General features: G+C 35.1%; 5 protein-coding genes across 7 annotated transcripts; 1 reads left to right on the forward strand and 4 right to left on the reverse strand.

Annotated features, from left to right (window-relative positions):
* Window positions 1-280: 280 nt before the first annotated feature.
* LOC114527092 (polypyrimidine tract-binding protein 1-like) lies at window positions 281-10,244 on the forward strand. Of its 2 annotated transcripts, none has more exons than XM_028548687.1 (21): window positions 281-362; window positions 463-537; window positions 1,333-1,383; window positions 1,521-1,598; window positions 1,740-1,814; window positions 1,920-1,996; window positions 2,181-2,247; window positions 2,395-2,622; window positions 2,910-2,961; window positions 3,037-3,095; window positions 3,465-3,565; window positions 6,057-6,133; window positions 6,514-6,606; window positions 6,824-6,954; window positions 7,843-7,876; window positions 8,729-8,821; window positions 8,898-8,995; window positions 9,078-9,196; window positions 9,457-9,537; window positions 9,699-9,774; window positions 10,042-10,244. In XM_028548687.1, the coding sequence occupies exons 2-21, from the start codon at window positions 484-486 to the stop codon at window positions 10,114-10,116; spliced, it is 1,719 nt and encodes a 572-aa protein (XP_028404488.1). In that variant the 5' UTR covers window positions 281-362; window positions 463-483; the 3' UTR covers window positions 10,117-10,244. The 2 variants fall into 2 exon arrangements, with proteins under 2 accessions (XP_028404488.1, XP_028404490.1); XM_028548689.1 differs by having other exon boundaries at window positions 1,524-1,598.
* On the reverse strand, window positions 3,576-6,050 carry LOC114527091. Its single transcript, XM_028548686.1, has one exon. It carries the CDS (start codon window positions 5,437-5,439, stop codon window positions 3,706-3,708), a length of 1,734 nt encoding a protein of 577 aa, XP_028404487.1. The 5' UTR covers window positions 5,440-6,050; the 3' UTR covers window positions 3,576-3,705.
* A 60-nt stretch (window positions 10,245-10,304) lies between the features above and the next one.
* On the reverse strand, window positions 10,305-12,105 carry LOC114527299 (galanin receptor type 2-like). The gene is made up of 2 exons (XM_028548960.1): window positions 11,868-12,105; window positions 10,305-11,202 (listed from the first exon to the last, which is right to left on the reverse strand). Exons 1-2 carry the CDS (start codon window positions 12,103-12,105, stop codon window positions 10,325-10,327), a joined length of 1,116 nt encoding a protein of 371 aa, XP_028404761.1. The 3' UTR covers window positions 10,305-10,324.
* A 187-nt stretch (window positions 12,106-12,292) lies between these two features.
* LOC114527173 (prolyl 3-hydroxylase OGFOD1-like) lies at window positions 12,293-20,409 on the reverse strand. Of its 2 annotated transcripts, none has more exons than XM_028548807.1 (15): window positions 20,246-20,409; window positions 19,645-19,670; window positions 19,276-19,421; window positions 18,326-18,372; window positions 18,122-18,225; window positions 17,933-18,022; window positions 17,758-17,784; window positions 17,578-17,669; window positions 15,611-15,736; window positions 15,217-15,330; window positions 15,038-15,117; window positions 14,624-14,840; window positions 14,274-14,415; window positions 14,104-14,162; window positions 12,293-13,676 (listed from the first exon to the last, which is right to left on the reverse strand). In XM_028548807.1, the coding sequence occupies exons 1-15, from the start codon at window positions 20,383-20,385 to the stop codon at window positions 13,494-13,496; spliced, it is 1,593 nt and encodes a 530-aa protein (XP_028404608.1). In that variant the 5' UTR covers window positions 20,386-20,409; the 3' UTR covers window positions 12,293-13,493. The 2 variants fall into 2 exon arrangements, with proteins under 2 accessions (XP_028404608.1, XP_028404609.1); XM_028548808.1 differs by lacking the exon at window positions 20,246-20,409 and adding an exon at window positions 20,155-20,163.
* Window positions 15,734-17,662, reverse strand: LOC114527174. Its single transcript, XM_028548809.1, has one exon. The coding sequence runs from the start codon at window positions 17,106-17,108 to the stop codon at window positions 16,266-16,268; it is 843 nt and encodes a 280-aa protein (XP_028404610.1). The 5' UTR covers window positions 17,109-17,662; the 3' UTR covers window positions 15,734-16,265.
* Window positions 20,410-20,442: the final 33 nt, after the last annotated feature.

Raw genomic sequence — 20,442 nt, forward strand, 5'->3', positions numbered from 1 at the left:
TGCCCCTTATAGATTGATTGAAAATCCGTGTGAAAAGAGTTTTTCTCTCACTGCTGAACTCAATAATAATTCCTGGAGGAAGAACTCAATAAGAAAGACTGCAATAGGACAAAGGACTGAAATATGATGGGTCTCTATATTGATTGGAGGCATTGGAGGGCACTCTCTTCCACTGATCTGTGCTCAATCCAGAAGCTACTATAGAGCTCAGGAAAATTACTCCACTGAGCTCGGTTGAAAGAATAGGTTGAGTGGATGTATGTGTTCCACAATGCACCACGAGAGTTGTTCTTGTCTTCTTGATCACGTAACGTTGGAAAACTTGAAGCTTCGTGTGGAAGAAAGAATTTTATAGGTTTTAGGTTCGTGTTAAAGCTTCATTTCATATTGTAACTGGTGCCAACATTTTGTCATGACAAAGATTTTGCTTATCTCTTGATAACTGAGCTTTTTATTATTTAGGGACTTTCAAATCGAATAAAAATGAGCTTTATAAAACTGGAGCCAGTGGACAGCTTCAGTTCTCCAGATCGAAAGGTAAAAAAATACATGTATTTCATCTCAAGCGGTATACTATAGAGCTTAACAGATAATGTTTTATCAGATATTTACTATAACAATCTGAGATCAAGGTTTTCAGGTACCTTTAGATCGTTCTGGCCATGTGCTTGACTGTGTTCAAACAGCCTTAATTAACTCAACGAATGCAGTGACGCTTATGCAATATGCACAAAGCACAATATCTGTAATTCTCCCCTTTTTTTACCTTTTCCTCCATAGAAATTTTCTCCTCTCCTGAAGGCTTTCATTAGATCTCTAGATCTGTAATAGGGTTCCATTAGACAGGGGTGAGAGGTTTTGAAGGGGAAAAACTAAAGGAAAGGAAGTCATGTCTTAAGGTCTTGTCAAAATGTGTATGCAAGTTTGTCGAAGTGCTAACTTTCATGCATGTTTCTCTCTGTGCACCTGCATAATATGTAATAAAACTCTATCCATAATCGAACCCTTTAACTTATAAATACAAAATGCAAGTTCAGTAAAATCACATATTGTATCTGCCATCTTGTTTATTGCTGTCCTAATTACATGATAGCAAAAGCAGGTGAGACATTCTAAGAAGGCCAGGTGCTTTGCTTTAAGATATTTTCAAAAGAAAGGTAGTAAAGTTAAAAATCCAAACATATTTTGTATACTCTCTAAGTAAGAGAAAGAAAATTTTTTTTGCTAATTTTCTTTTAAACTGTCTCTTGCTAATTTATGTGGAGCTGATAGTTCTCTGAAATTGAAAATAAAGTTTAATACTGTGTAATATGCATTTGTTTAAATTAACAGCGTGGATCTGATCAATTCTTAGAGTTGGATTCTGAGTTTGCTGAGAAGCGGGTAGGTCTAGTTAGAGAGACCAACTGTGTGGATTTTCTAATGCAGCCAACTGTTGAATAATACCCTTCCCAGTATTTTTGGTATTTCATATTTTCCTAGTGTCTTCTTATAAAACCTCATCTATCTTTGTTTGCCAGCAGAAAAAGTTTAATGATGCGCCTCCATCAAAGGTCCTCCACATTCGGAATTTACCAGACTCAGCAAGTGAAGGAGATGTAAGTTTTATTCTACATAATTTTACAACATGAGAAGTTCAAATATAAATGATGACCATCTTCTCATTTGTCATATATGTTGCATGTATGAACTTCGAGCGTTTTAAGTTGTTTTGAATAGAAATTCAAATTTTAATTTAGGTTATTGCACTTGGTGTACGATTTGGCAGGATTGTCAACATCTTAAAAATAACAAAAGGAAAAGGAAGGCCACAGGTGAGTCAATTTGGAAAATTTCTAAAATCAATGTATGATGATGTGGCTAGAATTTTAGCACCCAGCAAATATGTATGCATTTTTAACATTTTTGTTTTTATCCAGGCATTTCTTGAGATGGAAGATATAAGCAAAGCTGAGGAGATGGTGAAGTATTATGAATATTCACCTGCAAAAATAAAGTGAGCAACCTGGCAGAATATGCCATGACCAGTTGGTTTAATATGTAAAATCAGTCAAATAAAAAAAATTCCCTGGTTTTAACAACTCATCTCCCTGTTTGCACTTCCCTAAAACAATGACTTTACTTGAAATGCATCATAAGATGGTTTTCTAATATTGCAATCTATATATTTTTTAAAATAGTGGTACAAATGTTTATGTACAGTTCTCTTCACACAAGGAGCTAAAAATAGAGAAACAATCTCCAACAGTAAGTAATCTTTGGACTTGTAATTCATGAGATTGAGTTTGTCAAAGCTTGTCTTCATCTTAGTCTTAATTCACGAGAGAGGCTCCCAGACAAAAAGATATGCTGTAAATAATAGAAAACATTTTTCACATTTGATATTATCTTTAGATTGCAAACCTATTAACTGCTGCAGCTTTGGCCACATCTGGAGGCCTGGGACTGCCATCATCTGGGGACAGCTCAAACAGTTTTGGGAATGCATTAAATAATGGAGATGGTTTACTGCCAAACCCTTCGGCACCAAATAACTCTCATGAGGGCCCAAGTAACAGTAACGTGTTGAGAGTGGTTGTGGATAACATGCTGTATCCTGTATCTATTGATGCCCTGAATCTTGTAAGTAACAATCATTGAAACACCATGCTGTGATATCTCTATTTCTTGACAAATACAGTATAGGGCCTTTTACACTTAATTTAACCTTTTTTCAGTTGCAAGCTACAATATTTTGCAATTTAAACACTGCTGAGATTTACCATTTGATGTTATGCATTCTCCATCATTTAGAATTTGCCCATAGGTACCACCTGTTCAGCAGGAAAAAAGAAAAACTGCTTGAACTGTAATACAATTCATTCTGAACATTTATTGGCAGCTGATTGCACTAATTGTTAATTATTTAGATATTTTCTAAGTATGGAGCAGTAATCAAAATTGTTATTTGTACCAAGACAAGTGAGTGTTTCTGCATCTTTTTTATTCGCAAATGGCAACTCGTATCATTTACTGTTTCAACTGAATCAATTTTAGATCAGTTTCAAGTATTTGTTCAGTATGCAGACAATGTACCTGCAAAAGCTGCCAGATCGGTAGGTATACAGTGTAATATTAACATATGTACTGTATTTTGTTTCAGTTTTAAAACCAGCAGTCTTTCCCAAAAAACATTTCTCTGTTGTTTTATGTGGTTGGTGTCAATGGCTAGTTGAGAAGTGTGCAAGATTAACAATTCTTGTTTTATCATTGAAGTGCGTTCTGTACATTCATTTGATAACTACTCTTCTCTGTTGTAATGAAGGCCGTAGATCAACTTGAACTTTCATAGTCCAGTTAAACTACCCCTCCAGTTTGCTGGCTCCAATAGTTCATATAGTAAATTTATTTACCTTGTAAAATGTATGTATGTACCATGTTTGTATGTTATTCCACAGTTAACGGTTATTCTCATTTGTTTTCAGGCTTTAGACGGGCAGAATATTTACAATGGGTGCTGCACAATGAAAATAGGATTTTCAAAATACAACAATTTAAATGTGAAATACAACAACGATAAAACCAGGTGAGTCAAAACCATTGTTGAATATGAAAAAACGCACACACAGGAGGGCAAATCCTGGTTAACAAACTTTTCCTTGCTGGTACTTTTGCTATCCACATATTCTATTTTTAAATATATTCTACTTTTATTCAATTGACATTTCAATTTTGACAATAGAATTTGCTAAGTGTACCCACCCTGCCTTGATAAAGTGACGTGAAGTTCGGTAAACATGCATTGTGCTCTTTAATTTTACAACTTATTATCTCGTTGCGCCTGTAGACTTTATGTTGAAGAAAGTCTTCACCATAATACTCGAGGAATTGTTTGAAAACATGTCTGTCATAACGTACCCAAATACCGTTTGTCCTAATTCTTATATAATCTGGAGATGTTTTGTGTTTATAAGGGTATATTGTTGCCAATCCCCCTGATACACGACCAACCTCACGCGGTGTGCAGTAGATGTGGACAGCGGTGCTCATATGTGTTTCGATTAAGTAATCGTTCTTCTTAGCCCACGGTTCCATTAGCTTTAATAACTGAACTAAGCTCATTCCATACACGCGGACATCAATATCCCCAGCTTCCCATGGTAGAATAGAGCGCATTTTAACTGCACCTAAGGATACTCCTCCAATGACAATGTAACTCACGTTTTGTTCTTCAAAAAACTTGGTTACTTCACTCATCGTTATTTCTAAGTACTTTAATATATATGGGTATGCAAATACCCCTTTGTAAGCCCAGTGTCCTCCATTCAGCATAATATCATGTGCTTTTTTTTCATCACATAAGTCTTTTCCACGTAAAGGACTTGCTTCACTACACAGATCAATGCTTGTGCCTTCACTGTCTTTAAATATAAAAATCTTATGTTTAACCGCAAACGGAACAAGTTCTCTCGTTTTACCTTTCGACTGCCATAGCCTATACGAATTTGAATAATTATCCACCAAAAACATTACATTGGCTATAGTGCCTACGACAGCATTCTTATTTTGTTTTGCTCGGAGGAAGAAATCTTTGATAACCAGCGTATTAGGCAACTGTGAATCAAATCCATTCATTTTCTTCACGCTTTCACGCCTACCCATAAACGAAAATGATGTACCATCGCATATCATAACGTTGCCAAGGGATCGCTTGTACTCGTAACTTTCTGAAAACATCCATCGACAAAGACGATAATGATAGCAAGCAACGTGGAGCTTCTCGCCTGCTAAGTAAGAACCGCCGATGAAATCAATCTCTGGAAACTGCTGTAATGCATTCCATAACATTTCAATACTTTCATTAACACCGCTCGAAAGAGATACACCGTCTTCCACGAGAAGAAAGTATTGCGTTTTCACACGTGAAATCATGCTGTTTATTGACTCGTTGTTGTTCAAAATCTGTACTGTCGGATATAAACGTTGTATATTTTCCACTGTTTTATTCAAATCGCCTTTGAAATCTTGGATAGTGGATTTAAAAACAAGTACAGTTAGCATCGAAATGGTGAATTTTTGTTTTTGTATATGTGCCGGTGATGTTTGTTCTTTTTTTCTTCTGGGCGGCGATGTTTGTTCTTTTTTTCTTCTAGTTATTAGCCTAATAGGATAAGTTTTGCTACCTTTATTAGGTTCATTAAGTTTTGCGTTTGTTGTCGTTCTGAATTTGGTCGAAATTGCGTTTATAAGCGTCGTTCCTTTCTCCGTCGTTTCCAAATGAGATTTGGCGGAAATAGTCCTTGCCACGATGCCTCTCTTATCAAATGTTTTTGCTTGGTCAATAATACTTTGCTTTAGTATAACATTTTCCTGGATTAAGTACCAGATGATGATAAATGAGATGAGATGCCACGCAGCCAGTATAATAGTAAAAATATTTTGACATCGAAATCTTGCCATTTTTGCAAGGCCAAGGACAGCAAGTTTCTCGTTTCTGAGGATTTCGAAAGTTTAAAGATACTTACATAGACAATATTATGACTACAATTCATAAACATTCATAATTTATGTGGGACTGGTAGCTACTTTGTTATGTCTTCAAAATAGACATGCAGGGGAGTGCAGGTAGCACGTGTTCTTAATCTTTGACTCTTATTCACGTTATATTGCATGATGAGGACAATATAATAAGACTGTATTTGCAAGAGCGTGGCCAAGCTTTCTTTTTTCAACCATGCTGTATCCAAATGCAGTGTATAAAGCCTGTTATATATATATTGGCTGTGTTTCGCTGCACTACGGTTGAATGCGGACTATATTCGGCACCTTTGTGCGAAAATTACTTGATCATTTCTTGCGCATTACTTCAATATATTATTTTAGATGAAGCTTTCGTTGTTCAGTCGCACGTTTCTCGTAGCATATGAGTTAACAAATCGCTCGCGTTTCCTGTTTTCTATCTACAATCGGCCTTAAAGTTGCACACTTTACTTTGGGCTGTGATCATTGACCGTCAAAATAAATTACACCACATGCATGCAGTATTTGTATTAATCTTTTCAAGCTCTTTCTTTCAGGGATTTCTCTCGACCAGATCTACCGTCAGGTGAAGGACAACCATCATTTGATCCAAATCTTGGTCTCTCTGCTATAGGTTTGTTTGTAGTTGCTTTATAAGCCTACCGTGAGCTCCATCTATATCTTGATAATTGAGAACTTGTATTCGAAAAATGAAACCAAAAATGTTGGGGTTAGACGTTCAATGGTTACTGGCTGCGAACAAAATAATTTTTCTTTGCTTACATATGGAGGTTGTTAATTCAAAATACTGTGTAGGCATTAGCATTTCTTTTTATATGAAAATCTTGCTCAATTTACATATTTAGTTTTGTTGACAAACATCACAACGTTAGGACTGATTAGTTGTAGAGTTTTCGTACCGTGTATACTATAGTTTGTTATGCTTATTCAACATTTTTTTTTATTTTATCGTGCATGTATTTTCAGCATTGTTTAATTTCATTGATATTTCAGGTGCAGTTTTGAGCAACCCGTTTCTTGCTGCGAGTGCCGCCGCTGCCACAGTTCCTAATCTTGGTCTTTTGGGTGCGGGAAATATGCTGCAAGGTTTCTCTTTTTATACATTATATTGTGAATAATGTAATATAGAGTGATAAATCCTGTGAACAAACTGCTAACGATTTCAGGTTGTTGATTTGAGATGTTTTTGCTCACGTGTAAGCGTTCTGTGTTCCGAGAAATGCATCGAAAAAACACCAGGGTTTTAAAACTTTTATCATTTAATAAATTTGAATGTCGTTTATTTATCTTATTCATCCTACAGGCATAGGAACGTCCAACTCTGGTATGCAAGGCCCAGGCCCTGGGCCAGGTGATGACAGACGCAGCAGAGGCCGAGATTATGATGACAGAGCTGGAAAAACAGTTTTACTTGTCAGTGAATTGAATGCTGAGGTACCGTTGATTGATTTTTTTATGCCAAGTTGAGTAGCAAAATAGTCGGTTTTTAATTACCCTTTTCCTTTGCATAAGTGGTACAGTAAATACTTGCTCGTATCTAAAAGCTATTTTCTCGTAGTACCTTTAGATTTAGGAGCTTTAGGAGCTATTCTTGTAGCTCCTTTCTCATGAATTTTATGTTAGCAATCGTTATAAAGCATAGGTTAAAATTCCCTACCCGATATCGTTCTCAGTTCATCTTCATGTTTTTTCATGCACGAAGTGTCTTGCTATATATATATATATATATAAATATATATATATATATTAGCCTGATGATCGCTTTATAGCGTGAAACTCCGAGTAGCTAAGCTAGTCTTTCAATAAATATATATATATATATATATATATATATATATATCGATTTTAGTCCAAATTCTTCCCTCTTAGTAATCTATCAGTAACTAATGGCTCCTTGCACATTAACCAGAACAACTTGGTCATAATAAATTTCTTGTTTTCTGAACTTGATAATCGTTTGAACGACCATGTGTAGAATTGCATCTCATAGCTGTTATACTGATGCTTTCATGCATTTCATTTCAAATTTTGAACAATTGATGTGGATTCTTACATCTTGGAAAGTTCTTTACCGTATAAATGTGAAAGTTGTGTAGCGTAAAATTAGTTGTGTGGTGTTGTGTGAATAGTTTCAAATATGTTCTTAAGCAGTCCTACTTCTTTTATTACAAACTTTATGTCATTAACTCTATTCGTACTTTTTCTAGATAACAATTTTCCATTGCTAACCACTTGAAATTATTTCTCTTTCTTTAATGCGCTGGTTCTCTCTTCGTCTCTGTTCTGTTTCTATGAATTCTGTCCTGCTTACGAATTTTCTAGAGGATCAAATGTGACGACCTTTTCACATTGTTTGGTATGTCTACACCGAACCCATTCTTGACCACGGTTTGGTCTTAACCATATTTCTTGTTCTTATTTTATCTTTATTTTATTGTGTCTTACTTCATATAACATTACACGGCCTAGGCGGGGGAAGTTTGCGTCATTTCACTTCTCCCTCCTCTGCGATGCAATACATGAATGGTTGCATGTTAGTTCTTCAACATTTCACGATGTTTCTGGCCTTTTATCGGGTCCAGGGTCGGGTTTGTGGCAGTCAGTACTCCCGTTGAAGGGGGCTCTTAATAATATCTTCTATGATAGGTAATTTACTCATCAAAGTTTGCAGCATCAAAGTTTACCTGTTATAAAAGTCTTCATATACAGGCTCATTTTTACATGAAGTATTTGAAGGTTTCGCATATTTGAGAATCACACTTCTTGTTAATTATTTATTTTGGAGTTTCAAATATGAAATAGGTGATACTGACCCAATTGCGCATTTCCAAAATCATCCATTTCTTTAAAGTTTTTAAAATATGATGTCCCAACCTTATATCCTAAATCGTTTTTAAAATATCTTCATTCAAAAACGTCGACTGCTTTCAGCACATCGTATAGCGCATAATTCAAAAGATGAGAAATCATTACAAATCGGAGAATGTTCTTGTTCAATAGTTGTCAATCCAGCGTTGTTTGACTCCCATCTTTCCTGCGAAGCCCCTCAGTTTTAGTACTTGAGAGTAGCCTAACACGACGTTTTTCCTGCGTCGCACTTTTCGCTTTTATCCTTTCTTCACGAAACCATCGTGTGTTTACCTCAACTATCTGAAAACGATGTGATATTTCGGCCTTGCTAATTTATTTTAATTTATGTTATTTGTAGGTGCTTATGGTGACGTTATGCGTGTTAAGATTCTCTTCCACAAACCTAACACAGCTCTTATACAATTCGCGGACCCTCAACATGCTCAAACAGGTAAGTTACAGAACATGGGTTTCGACATGAAACTTGGCTCTTCATCTAAAAAGATACTTTGCGATGTTTTTTTCAGCTCGTGAAAATCTGAACGAAATTCGTTTCCAAGGAAATAAAATAAGAGTCAGCACGTCAAAACATGACGGCATTAGCATGCCAAAGAAAGACGGGGAAGTAAGTTTTCTATGCACGTAAAGTTTTTCTCTGTCAGCCTTTATACGTTTTTCACACTAATTTATTATAATCACTTCTCAAGGGTGAACATCTGACAAAGGATTACTCGAGATCGCCGGCTCATCGATTTAAACAATATGGGTCGAAGAATTATCAAAATATTTTTCCGCCTGCCAGAGTGCTTCACTTATCAAATATTCCGTAAGTATACCCTACATGTTGCTTAAAATACCCTTTCCGATTTTCCATTGGCTGGTTATTAGCCATAATCACTTTGACGAATCTCTCGTCTACGATATTTTGTAGTTTGCATTCAAGGCTTCACAATTTTATACCACACTGTTTTCCTCGCTATAAGAAAATATAGAGATGAGTTTTGTTAAGCCCCCTTCCCTTCCCCGCATCCCTGGCTGTCGTCATTACTGTCAATAGTTGGTTTAACTTGTCAAATCGTTTTCAAGTGGGAATGTAACAGAAGAAGACATAAGATCGCTTTTTTCATCTAAAACTGAAGGAAAGCTCACCCACTTTGAGTTCTTCACGTAAGTTTTTGAATAACTTGGTTTTCGTTTTCATGATTATATTTGCTCCTATCGAATCGATGTAGCCTACTGAGGTAATAAAATTTACTCAAGATCTGAAAGCTAGTGAGGTGTGTGCTTTAGACAGTTTCAAAAAACATCTTACCACTTTGTTACTGCAGAAAAGAAATTGCACGAGGCAAGAAAATGGCACTGGTGGAGATGGGGTCTGTGGAGGAAGCAGTTCAAGCATTAGTGGTAAGCTTTAACATTTGAATAATAGTATAGTCTTGCTTCTCTTTAGTGGGATGTTCGAATCGTACCACCAACTTTAAAATAAAATAAAATGTGCTATAATAGAATTATTATAATTATTTATAGCTCATTAGCTGAATACGTCGTATTTCAAAGATATAATTGTTTTTAAGGGAAGACACATACTGAAAATAATTCAGCCGTGCATTTTCATAGTTTTTTCATCTTCATTGACAATCAGATATAGCTAAAGCTCAAAATATCTTCTAGGATCTTCATGATTACCCTATTGGTGACGACAGTCATCTTCGTATCTCTTTCTCGAAGAAGACAATCCGACCATAACTCCAACAAGAATTTCCAGCGTTGTTGCTGACAACATAGCAAACTTAATAGTAGGCAGTTTTTACAAACTGTGCTGTAAATAATTGTATCTTTCGTATTTTATCAAAAAAGTAAGTTTTATAACGGTATAATGTTTCACTCTTTTGTTTTTATTTTTCTATAAAATTCAGCTGAATGTTGAATACTAAAAGTAACAACATATTTTAGGTTACGTTACTTGCAAACTTGTTGAAACACCATTAGCTTGTTCGTTTCCTCTCCGAATGAAAAACGGAGTATCAAATGTTTGTTGTCTGCTCAAATTCGGGTACCTCATTTCTGCGAGAGGGAATGTCTGTGTTGAGTGTGCTCCTGACGTGCACTTCCCGAATATTTCACGCAAAAAAAGCTTTAAACACGTGCGATAAGTTGTACTTGCAATGCAATAAATCATTGGATTTATAGCTGACGTGGAAAGAGCAAGTGCCACTGTTATACGATGCCAAGTTGTTCCGATGGATACTACATTAAATTTGTATAAAAGATAATATACTTGATTTGGACTCCAGCATAATAAAACCGTGAATGATGTCGCAGCGCACATGCGCAGTAGTTGCTTCTCGCGATCTGGTCGTGTAGTGCAGGTGACTGGGTTTAGATGGTGAAATTTTTTGTACAAAGAGAATAACACTAAAACCAGTATTAGAGATGGTGCGATGAATTTAAGCGTGATTTCTAGAAATGCTACAATTTGCCTTATTTGGTAGTCTTTATATTTCCAATGGCAAGGCTCCATACCATCATTGTCGTTTGGGCTTATTTCTGTTAAATGTGGTGTATTTGATAGCAATCCTAACAACCAAATGAACAAAACACAAATCTTCGCTTTAGTTGAGGACATAGTAGTTCTGTATTTGAAGGGATAGTGTACTGCCACCCATCGCTCAGCAGTCAAGAACACAACGGTATAAACCGATACAACACCAAACAAAAATACCATGAATTGTGACCAAAGCAAACGACAGTAAATATCTCTTGCTAAACCACGGGGAGAGTTCACAAACGTTTCTGATGGAATAAGTTTTGGTGTAATTGAAATTGCCATACCTAAAATAATAAAAAAGTGACGCCTTGAAATATTTGCTTCTAGCGACTTTACATACTGCATTCTTTTAAAAAAAAGAGGAAATTTTAGAGGGTATTTTTCAATTTTACCAATTTCCGCGGTGTCACATGGTCCCATGCAAAGATAATTTACCGTAGCGTACGATGATAAATGGCGCAAGTCCAACTCGATCAAATTTATATGGCCTGACTCAAGCCGTTATTAATACATGAACGAATAAATAAGGATCGCTTTACCCAATGTTAACTTCAGTTCTAAAAATTAAAAGCTTTAATTTCAAAACTTGTTAACAGGATGTTTACCGACTTTATGACTGCAGAACTTAAGTGTTATTTAATTAAAAATGTTTAACTTAAAAAAGGCAATCGTGTATAGGCCCGGCCTTCATTGATGTTGAAACTGGCCGCTCAGTTCTTCCTCTTCTCGTCTTTTAGCATCAGCAGTATTTTAGATCCGACTATATAATTCATATGTATCGAATGCAAATCCAACAAAATTCTGGGCTCTGAGGGTTGCTCCTAACAGTTTATTCAAAAATCGCGATCGTTGCAATTTCATATTTAGGACATAGTTAGACTAAAAAATGTACAGCAGACACTATCACCCAGCTGTAGCTATATAGTTGAGTATTTGGAAGATATTTTACCTGCAAGTATATCAGAGATGATTAAATTGTAAAGAAGAATATTGTGATGACCAGCTCTGATTCTGCTGTATTTACACAACATTGCCATGAGAAATAACACATTTGGAACTATGGAACCTATACTGATGATCGCACATATTGCTCTCATGATCCTCTCTGGGTGGTTGCCATCATCTTTTCTTTCATCTTCCCCAGTAGTCACTGAGGTAAATATGACGCTTGGAATAATTGACGCCATGACATTGACTAAACTTTTAATTAAAAAACGTTTGTTGCAAAAACTCACTTTCTGGAGCAATGTTTACATTTGTCTTGTTTGTCGTCTGTTATTTGTTGAGAAGTCAAACAAAAACATAACATGCAATGACAAACTTCATGCATTAAAGAAGATTTTATTCCTTACGGTTTATTGAATGAATATATATAATATCCGGCGTGACGCCAACTCTTAAATTACCGGACAGTCACTTAATGACGCGCTTTTTGATTTCTTATATTAGTAATGTATACTATGAAGGATTTTTCCACTCGCTATGAACGTATCTGCAGCTGCAATCTATTATTTTGATGTCATTAAATCCTGTATCGCGTTGGAACGGTAAAATGATAAAATTCAAAAGCTTTCTCTCATGAGCAACTGACGAAGCAAACCTTGACGCAATAAAATTTTTTGCAAAGAATACACTTTTGCATGTGTTGTGATTACAGGTGCGCAACTGAACCTATACTAGTACTGGAGGAACTGAGGCTTCCTGCATATTCATCATGCATAGTGAACTATATCAACTATTGACAGCCCTCAGGACGAAAATGATATATAATTATTGCCAGTATGAGTAAGGCCTAAACATTTGTGATCCCTTCACCCTGATCCGAAGAGATAACGGAGATGTTCATTTTAGCAGAATGCATGCAGTCGGAAATTGTTTATAAAAAGAACTCAGTCAACTGACGTTCTTTGACGGAGCAACACGAAACAGGAAGCAACATTTTTTAAATTCACGTTAAAACGACGTCACGTCCACGTATGGACTGTGGAGATTTAATTTTCTTGTCACTTCCAGTCATGCATGTGCCATACATCTGCAACGTTTACGTACGATTGATAACTATAAATCAAATTATACTCGATTGAATCATGAAAAAATCTGAATCAAAGTTGGGCAAATTTTTATCAAATCCTACCAATATTCGGGCAATTTTCGTTGAAATTATTAGTGGAAACTCGGGGAATTTTTTAACGCGATTTTTGCTTAAACTGTTCTTCCGCATGCTTTTCCACAAAAAAGGCCTATGATTATTCATTAAAATAATGTACATACTTACAACTTTTTTGTGGTAAAAAAACGCGTCTGAAGTTTATTGAACTAGCGTGTTTTCCAAACTGAGTAAAGCGGGTGACACAACATAAAACAACAAACGCAGAACAAAGAAATTCATCAGGACATAAAGAGCAAACAAAATGGTGATTCATCATAGTACGCATGCAGCTGGTCTCTGCTAATTCATAAAACATCACAGTAATGCAAAAGCTCACGTTCGTATATTAGCCCTATGACGAGCCACGCGTCACATCGACGGCCAGTCAACCCAGTCATGCACGTCTGAATCACCATCAAGATTTTTTTACTCGAAATACGTACACATAATATTATAGAATTGTTCTGAAATGTTCTTGCTTGACGATGATGACCCAGCATCGTTTTCACTATTTTTGCAATGGTTATTGATATGTTTGACAAACTTAAGTGTATCCGGGTCACGATAGACAAGTGCCATAGAATTTGAACATGGATTGATCGTGAGCAACTATAGAAAGAATAGAACATAAAGTGATAAATTTCTCACTTAAGTTAAGGCTAAAAGTGCAGTGCTTCAGAGAGGAAAGAGATGTGAGACATGAAGTCAGCATCTCATGAATTTAATTAAATTCTTCCAAATATTCTTTCAAATTGTGTGACAATGGCTTAATTACTCTGGTTAGAAATATATTTGTCATTTCATGTATTTTAATACAAAAATATGCATGGTCACATCAAAGACTTCATACAATGAAATATGAACGTCTGAGTCTTTGTCTAAAAATTGGAGATTTTACCAAAACATCGAACAGCCTTTAGAATGTATCGTTTCATTCGTTAGTTATAGATATTATAAATGGAGCCATATATTAATCAACTTTTACCTCAGCTCATAAAATTAAAGGTAATATTCAATTTTCTATATTTTTCCTTACCTCTTCATCTTCGTCACGGGCTAGATAACTTGTGTAACCTCCAAAATCTCCTTGCCAATCTTATGAAATAATTTGAAAAGAAAACTTTCAAATGATAATCTCGTAAGAGGACAAAACGGGGTTAAAAATGATAAATTATCAAAATGCATGTGTCCAACAACACAACTTACCGCAACATCCAACAAAAAACAAACAGTCCAGAGCCATTTCGGAAGCTTCTGGATCATTGTCGTGAATGAGAGTATAACATCCATGTGACCAGCGGCACACTTTTCCATGACATCTGTAACTTTTTTCATTTATCAGTTTATCCTAGAAGATAGAGATTGGATATAAAATGTTTCACTGTATATAACTATAATAAAAACCACCTTATAGCCATGCATTAATAAGCGAGGGTGTTAGGTGCTCTTTTGAAACATTGCATGAACTGTGACACAGATGCAGATTCTAAACATGCACAATCTAATGCATTTTTATCTCACTGTCTCTGTAAAGCAGTACTGGAAGCAACGTTTACCTTGTCTTCAGCTAAAGTTTCTGTCGTTGTTATTGAATCATTTGGTTTGCCTTCGTTTTCGTTTTTCTCGCTATTCTCACTCGAATTAATATCGACATCTGACAACTTGAGACCAGTAAACGTAGTAAGAAGCTTAAACATTGGCTCAGATTTAAAAAGTTCTAAGCATTCTCGAACATGGCTCGTCAGACTGCTTTCGTCAGCTTTCTCGTATTTCCTATAATGCATTTGCATGTTTACGCATTATTAGGCCATACTGCATGACGGTAATTGATACATTAACAACAGTACGAAATCATAGGTTTTTTTATTTGGATGAAGAGGACTCATGTCTCCTAAAAGACGCAAAGATTCACAGTCTCGCGTGAGTTGTCTGAATCAGGTGCTAATCATGTTAAAAAATAAGGGACAAACCTTTTATTATCGGGTCCAATTCTTGTCCATTTGGTATTCTCATGTTTCAATTCCTCCAGCAAGGCGTCGTACTTTTCTTCCTGTTATAAAAACCATCAGAAACATTTAGGGATTAAGATACTACCGGTCAAGGTATCCAGCAAGAAAACAAAAGTCATTATCTGAAAGCCATGTCTTACCAATAAAAAATCTTTCAATTCAATTTCCGAGTTTTCCTCAAAACTTTCTCTAATATCATCGACAATATCCGGTTGCAAATACATCGGGTTAACCCAAGAAATTAGGATTTCATCCTGAAATATTAAAACAACAACTATAACCATGCAAGAACATCATTTCAATTGGCTCATTTACCATTAGTAATTTCCTTTATTTTTTTATATTAAATCAAGAAGGAAAATTACTACTTAAATGAGGGAAGAAAAATAAAATCGCCGATGGAAAAAATTAAAATCATGCAATTATAATAAATGCAATTATAATAAATGATAAAAAAATTGCAGACATTACTGCTGCTGTCAAACTTTATAGCAGGTCAAAATTTTACGAGTTAGTTAAGGAATATATAATTACCCTCAAAGGAATTGGACGTTGTTTGGTTTGTGGTAATTCTTTATTGGGAGACGGACGATCAATTGGAGGACCATGAAACCACCCACTGATGGATAATCTTGTTTTATCCGAAATCACCTCTGATACCTGAAAAGCCACTAAATTATATTTTATGAAAGCTACATGCGAAACGTTTTCAACTCTTCCCCCAGTTTCGTATCCAGGATTTTTAGGAAGAAAATTCGAGATTGCTCTTCCCCAACGTGAACTTTTGGTCTTTCATGAAACAAAAATATATTTTAGGAAGGCAAGCTTTTGTTTCTTATAAGGGGATTTAGCGAACTGTGAGATGATTTTAGACATTGAAAAAAGCTTTTATGAAATGAAATAGACGCATGCTGTTATCTGGGTGATTACACCTCACGCATGATTACACGTTGGTTATACCAAATTTATTATCTGAAATGATTAAAACATGCCTATATATACTGTATATAGTATATTTCTCACCAACTTAAACATTATTTTTCTATTACACAACTGTCATTCGTCGCATCTTTGTGTAAGCCTTGCCGTTGTATATGATAAAATGTATACTACACATATAATATATACCATATATATAACTATATATCAAATAATATCAGAACTCAGGTCGTATGATATTGTTTCAAAGTCACACATTTGGGGAATCCAGAAGACATCTCTTCCTGTCTTCACAATGTTCAGTTGTAATATCAACTAATTCTACATTTTCCTGGTAATTTTTTTTCTCCACTTTCTTTTTTCTTGAATATTTCTCAATCAACCATTGCTTAGCTTTCTTTACAACTTCCATTGCAGTCTTGCCGTCGTCAACTTCACTAAGAATTGCTTTTACCTGATTCTCGCCTTCCCGCTTTGCAAGCGCTTTCGCTTCTTTCTTAAACGTTGATATAGCAGCTTCCTCTTCAATTCTTTTGTAGTCGCGAAGTAATGTTCCGATGGATTCCCGACTGGCAAGAAAACAACATTTTTCAACAGCTCTATAAACAATGGCCAGTAAAACAGACAAGACAAGCATGAACCAAGCTAAAACGGAAGACAGTCTCTTCATCTTCATCACTTCATTTGCGTCTTTACGGTTTGCCCCAAGACGAAAACACACAAAATGGTCTGTCGTGCCAAGGGAAAGAAGAAGCCAAATAAGTGCAACCAATGCTGATTTTGTTAAGCCATAACAAGCATTTCGACATGCGACGATGCGGTTAATCTCGTTTTTTCGAAAACAACTTGTAATTGAATCCCAGAAGGAATTGGTCGACATCAAAGTAAGCATGAACAAACAGAATGCTGGGCCAAATAAAAACATTCCTCCGTACAAGGCATGGCCTTCTTTAGGGCAGTCATAATACTTTGTTGTTTCTAACAACTGCTCTATGCCCCAAAGCACAAGAGCTGTAGCTAATGGTTTTATCGCTTTCTTTTGCTTCGAAGAAAGTAATTCCTGCTTGAGTAGTGAAATTAGTGAAGAAGCCATTACTGATAATTATTTAAGTCGAAACTGAAAACAGAAATTGAAAGTAGCTACTTAAAAAAACGTACTCTTTTTATATCCCGCCGTCGGAATCTCACATCAAGTAAACATACATTGCATGCATTTACACATGAATATGCATGTGATATAGGTTTATAGCACAGTATATTGAGCACTTGTGTATAACATGTAAAGCTAATTACTTTAATAACAGGTGGCAAAGAACTGCCGGTGTCACTATAAAATAAGTTTAAAAACCCAAAATGACCTGAATAATCACGAAAGCAAATAGGTGCTTAAGATAGCTCGATTTTAAAACACTGCAAATGAATTTTGTATTTCGACAGCGCAAAACGGCTAAAATATTACCGCGAGATTACCTGGATTACAATTCTGTGAAGTTTCAATAATTTTATTGTTATTGAGACTTGAGAGTAAAAATAAATGTTTTTACATTCAAATAAGATCTTACCTGATGAAATGAAACTGGAGTAACTTCAAAGAAAACTAAACTATTCCACTCTGGAATCAACGATTTGACAATCTTATCTGGTTGGCCTAATTCTATATAAAACATTTAATGATTTATAATATTGTGATTGATATAAGGAATGGTGAATATTCATCATGTCTTGACTCTTGAAGCACTTACCATCAGTGGTATATAAATCCAGTGAGCCTTAAAAGGAAGCACATAAAAACACATTATGTTTTGCACAACAAACTTCACAGCAAATACGCCGGCTATTATAATCTTGTACTCAGTAACTGTTCACAACACGATACCCTTTTCAAAACGTTCGAATACATTTGTTATCGTTGATTACCTCCATCATTCTTTGTCCAAGGTGGGACAAGATAAAATATGTAGGCGATACGTCTACCTTCAAGTTCATCATCATGACAGAGGAGAACATCTAAACAACCAAATCCAAAACTTTTAAATGCAATTCAGCCGTAGCCGTACGTTAAATCGTTATACTTCCTAACTCCTGTAATGTCATAACAATTCATACCAGTGTTAGAATATTTAGCACAGGACATATCTATGGCGTTTTTATCCAAGGGAATGTTGGTGATAATTTTCATCCAGTCAAGACAATCTTTGTACAATAGGTTTCTGCATGAAATCAATATGAGTTTATATTACTTACAGTAACATCACTATATTTATCGGTACAAGTGAAAAGTTTGAAATTCTTAGTATACGTTAAAACTACCTTAACTTTGATATACTTTTATTCCTTGATGTATTTAGGTCGTTGCTCTAGAAATTTTACAAAGTTATTATATTGTAGATTGACTCGACTAAGAGTATCGTCAGTAAGTAACGTAAATCATAAAGACGATGAGCTGAAAATGACCATGCATGACCATGCAAAGTTTTTAAAACTTCATGATAAAAGACAAATAAAAATAGGAACAGGCCTTTGAGGTTCCTACCTACTTCAGTGTCGTATATATATTTATTCATTATTGTAAAATAAATTAAAACGTCCATCGCTGATGGTCATATTAGTTTATTAGCGTACATGGTCATATGCAGCACGTGGGTCAATTTGTATCAAACAATTTTTGCACCGGCACTTCTACAAACAACTTCGTTATTAATCCTAGCTTATAGTGGCAGAGTTTAATGATCATTAAACATTAATCATTTTATATCATTAAACTGTGATAGTGGTAAGAGCAATACACCGGAATCGCACCGCAGGCGTAGTTGCGTAGATTCGATTTTTGCATGAGTCTTAATTTGGTCTAAATTGATCTGGGCTTTTCTCGTTGTAAAAACAATTTAATTGGATTCATAGACACGTGTAACGTATTTTGCGAGTATTTTAGAGATCAGTTGACTATAAAGATTAAAAAAGAAATAGTACAAAATGAGTGGAGTTGAAAATGTATATATATATATATATATATATATATATATATATATATATATATATATATATATATATATATATATATATATATATATATATATATATATATGTACAAAAGAAACCCTAGCTAGTGCAAAACAAATATATATGAATATTAAGCGCCAAATTATTGTATTTAGTTTCGGCCCTGTGCATACTTTACATTGTAGATACATATTGTAGTTAACTTCTTGTTGAATTTGACATATCAAACCATTATAATCATAATGAAACTAAGTTTATACCTGATGAAACTTGTATAAATCATTAGATTTCTTTTTAAATTGTAAACCCAAAAGTTCTTCCTTGAGGTCTTTCAAATAAACCTGATCCTCAACAAAATGTTTGATGACACAATGTTTAAATGGGTACACATGCAAGGAAATGCCAGCTAAAAATACAAAAACAAAGTATATATTTCATAAGGATTGGGAAAATAATTAGGCATCAGAACTAATATACCTCACACATCTAATCAAGACACTGGTGTGTTACTAGAAAATAAACTGTTTTGAAAAATAGATTGTTTTATCCATGCACCTATAATCTGCTAAACATTACTAAATCATAAAACAATTCTCAATTAATTCTCATCAATTAGCCCATTTTCATACCATCATGAATGAAGTCCTTATCGTTCCTATAACAAATACAACAATTCACAAATAAACCAATGAAACATGATTTAACACAACATAATCGAATAGAAATGAGTGGATACTAATGTTTGAATACTAATTTATAGAGTTTTCCATGTTTTCACAAAGTATATACAATATAAAGTGCCTGGTGCAATTGAATCCTGATAGTACATGGTCGTACATGCAATATAAACATGGCACTTTGTATTTGGGTATTAGCTAGTTGCACATTCACAAGAAGTTCCCTAGACGTTTGTGGTAATGATTCATATCTAAACTGATTTAACATGCTCATCCATATACAGAGGGGGTGTATATAAAAATGCATTTGATCTTTTGAAATAACCCTAACTCTACATTAAAACTCACTGGTTAATTTTATTGCAGACTAAATGGAAATTAAGAAATCTACTAAAAGCCAACCACAGGCTGGGCTTGAGGCCCCAGGACAATTATTTGTATGCATGAGCCCTAGCTAATTACTTGCAAGTGATTGCCACGCCCAAGCTACCCCTCCTGCCCCTCCTTGTTTGGAATTAATAACCACAACTGGCTGGGTAACCATGATTGGTACCTGAAAGCACGTGAAAGATCAGTCTTTATTTTATCATCTAAAATATATTGATTGATTGGAGAAGTACTATTCTCGCCTCTTTTTCTCTTTGCTTGAGTTTCGTCCGCACTATTACAAGGGTTTCTGTCACTTGACTTCATTTTATATTCTACACAACCATTCAAACAATGCCATATAGGTCAGTGTCACGGTTTATG

Source organism: Dendronephthya gigantea, unplaced genomic scaffold, assembly GCF_004324835.1.
Source record: "Dendronephthya gigantea isolate DGI-Jeju-01 unplaced genomic scaffold, DenGig_1.0 000043F, whole genome shotgun sequence".
NCBI classification, from domain to species: Eukaryota; Metazoa; Cnidaria; class Anthozoa; order Malacalcyonacea; family Nephtheidae; genus Dendronephthya; species Dendronephthya gigantea.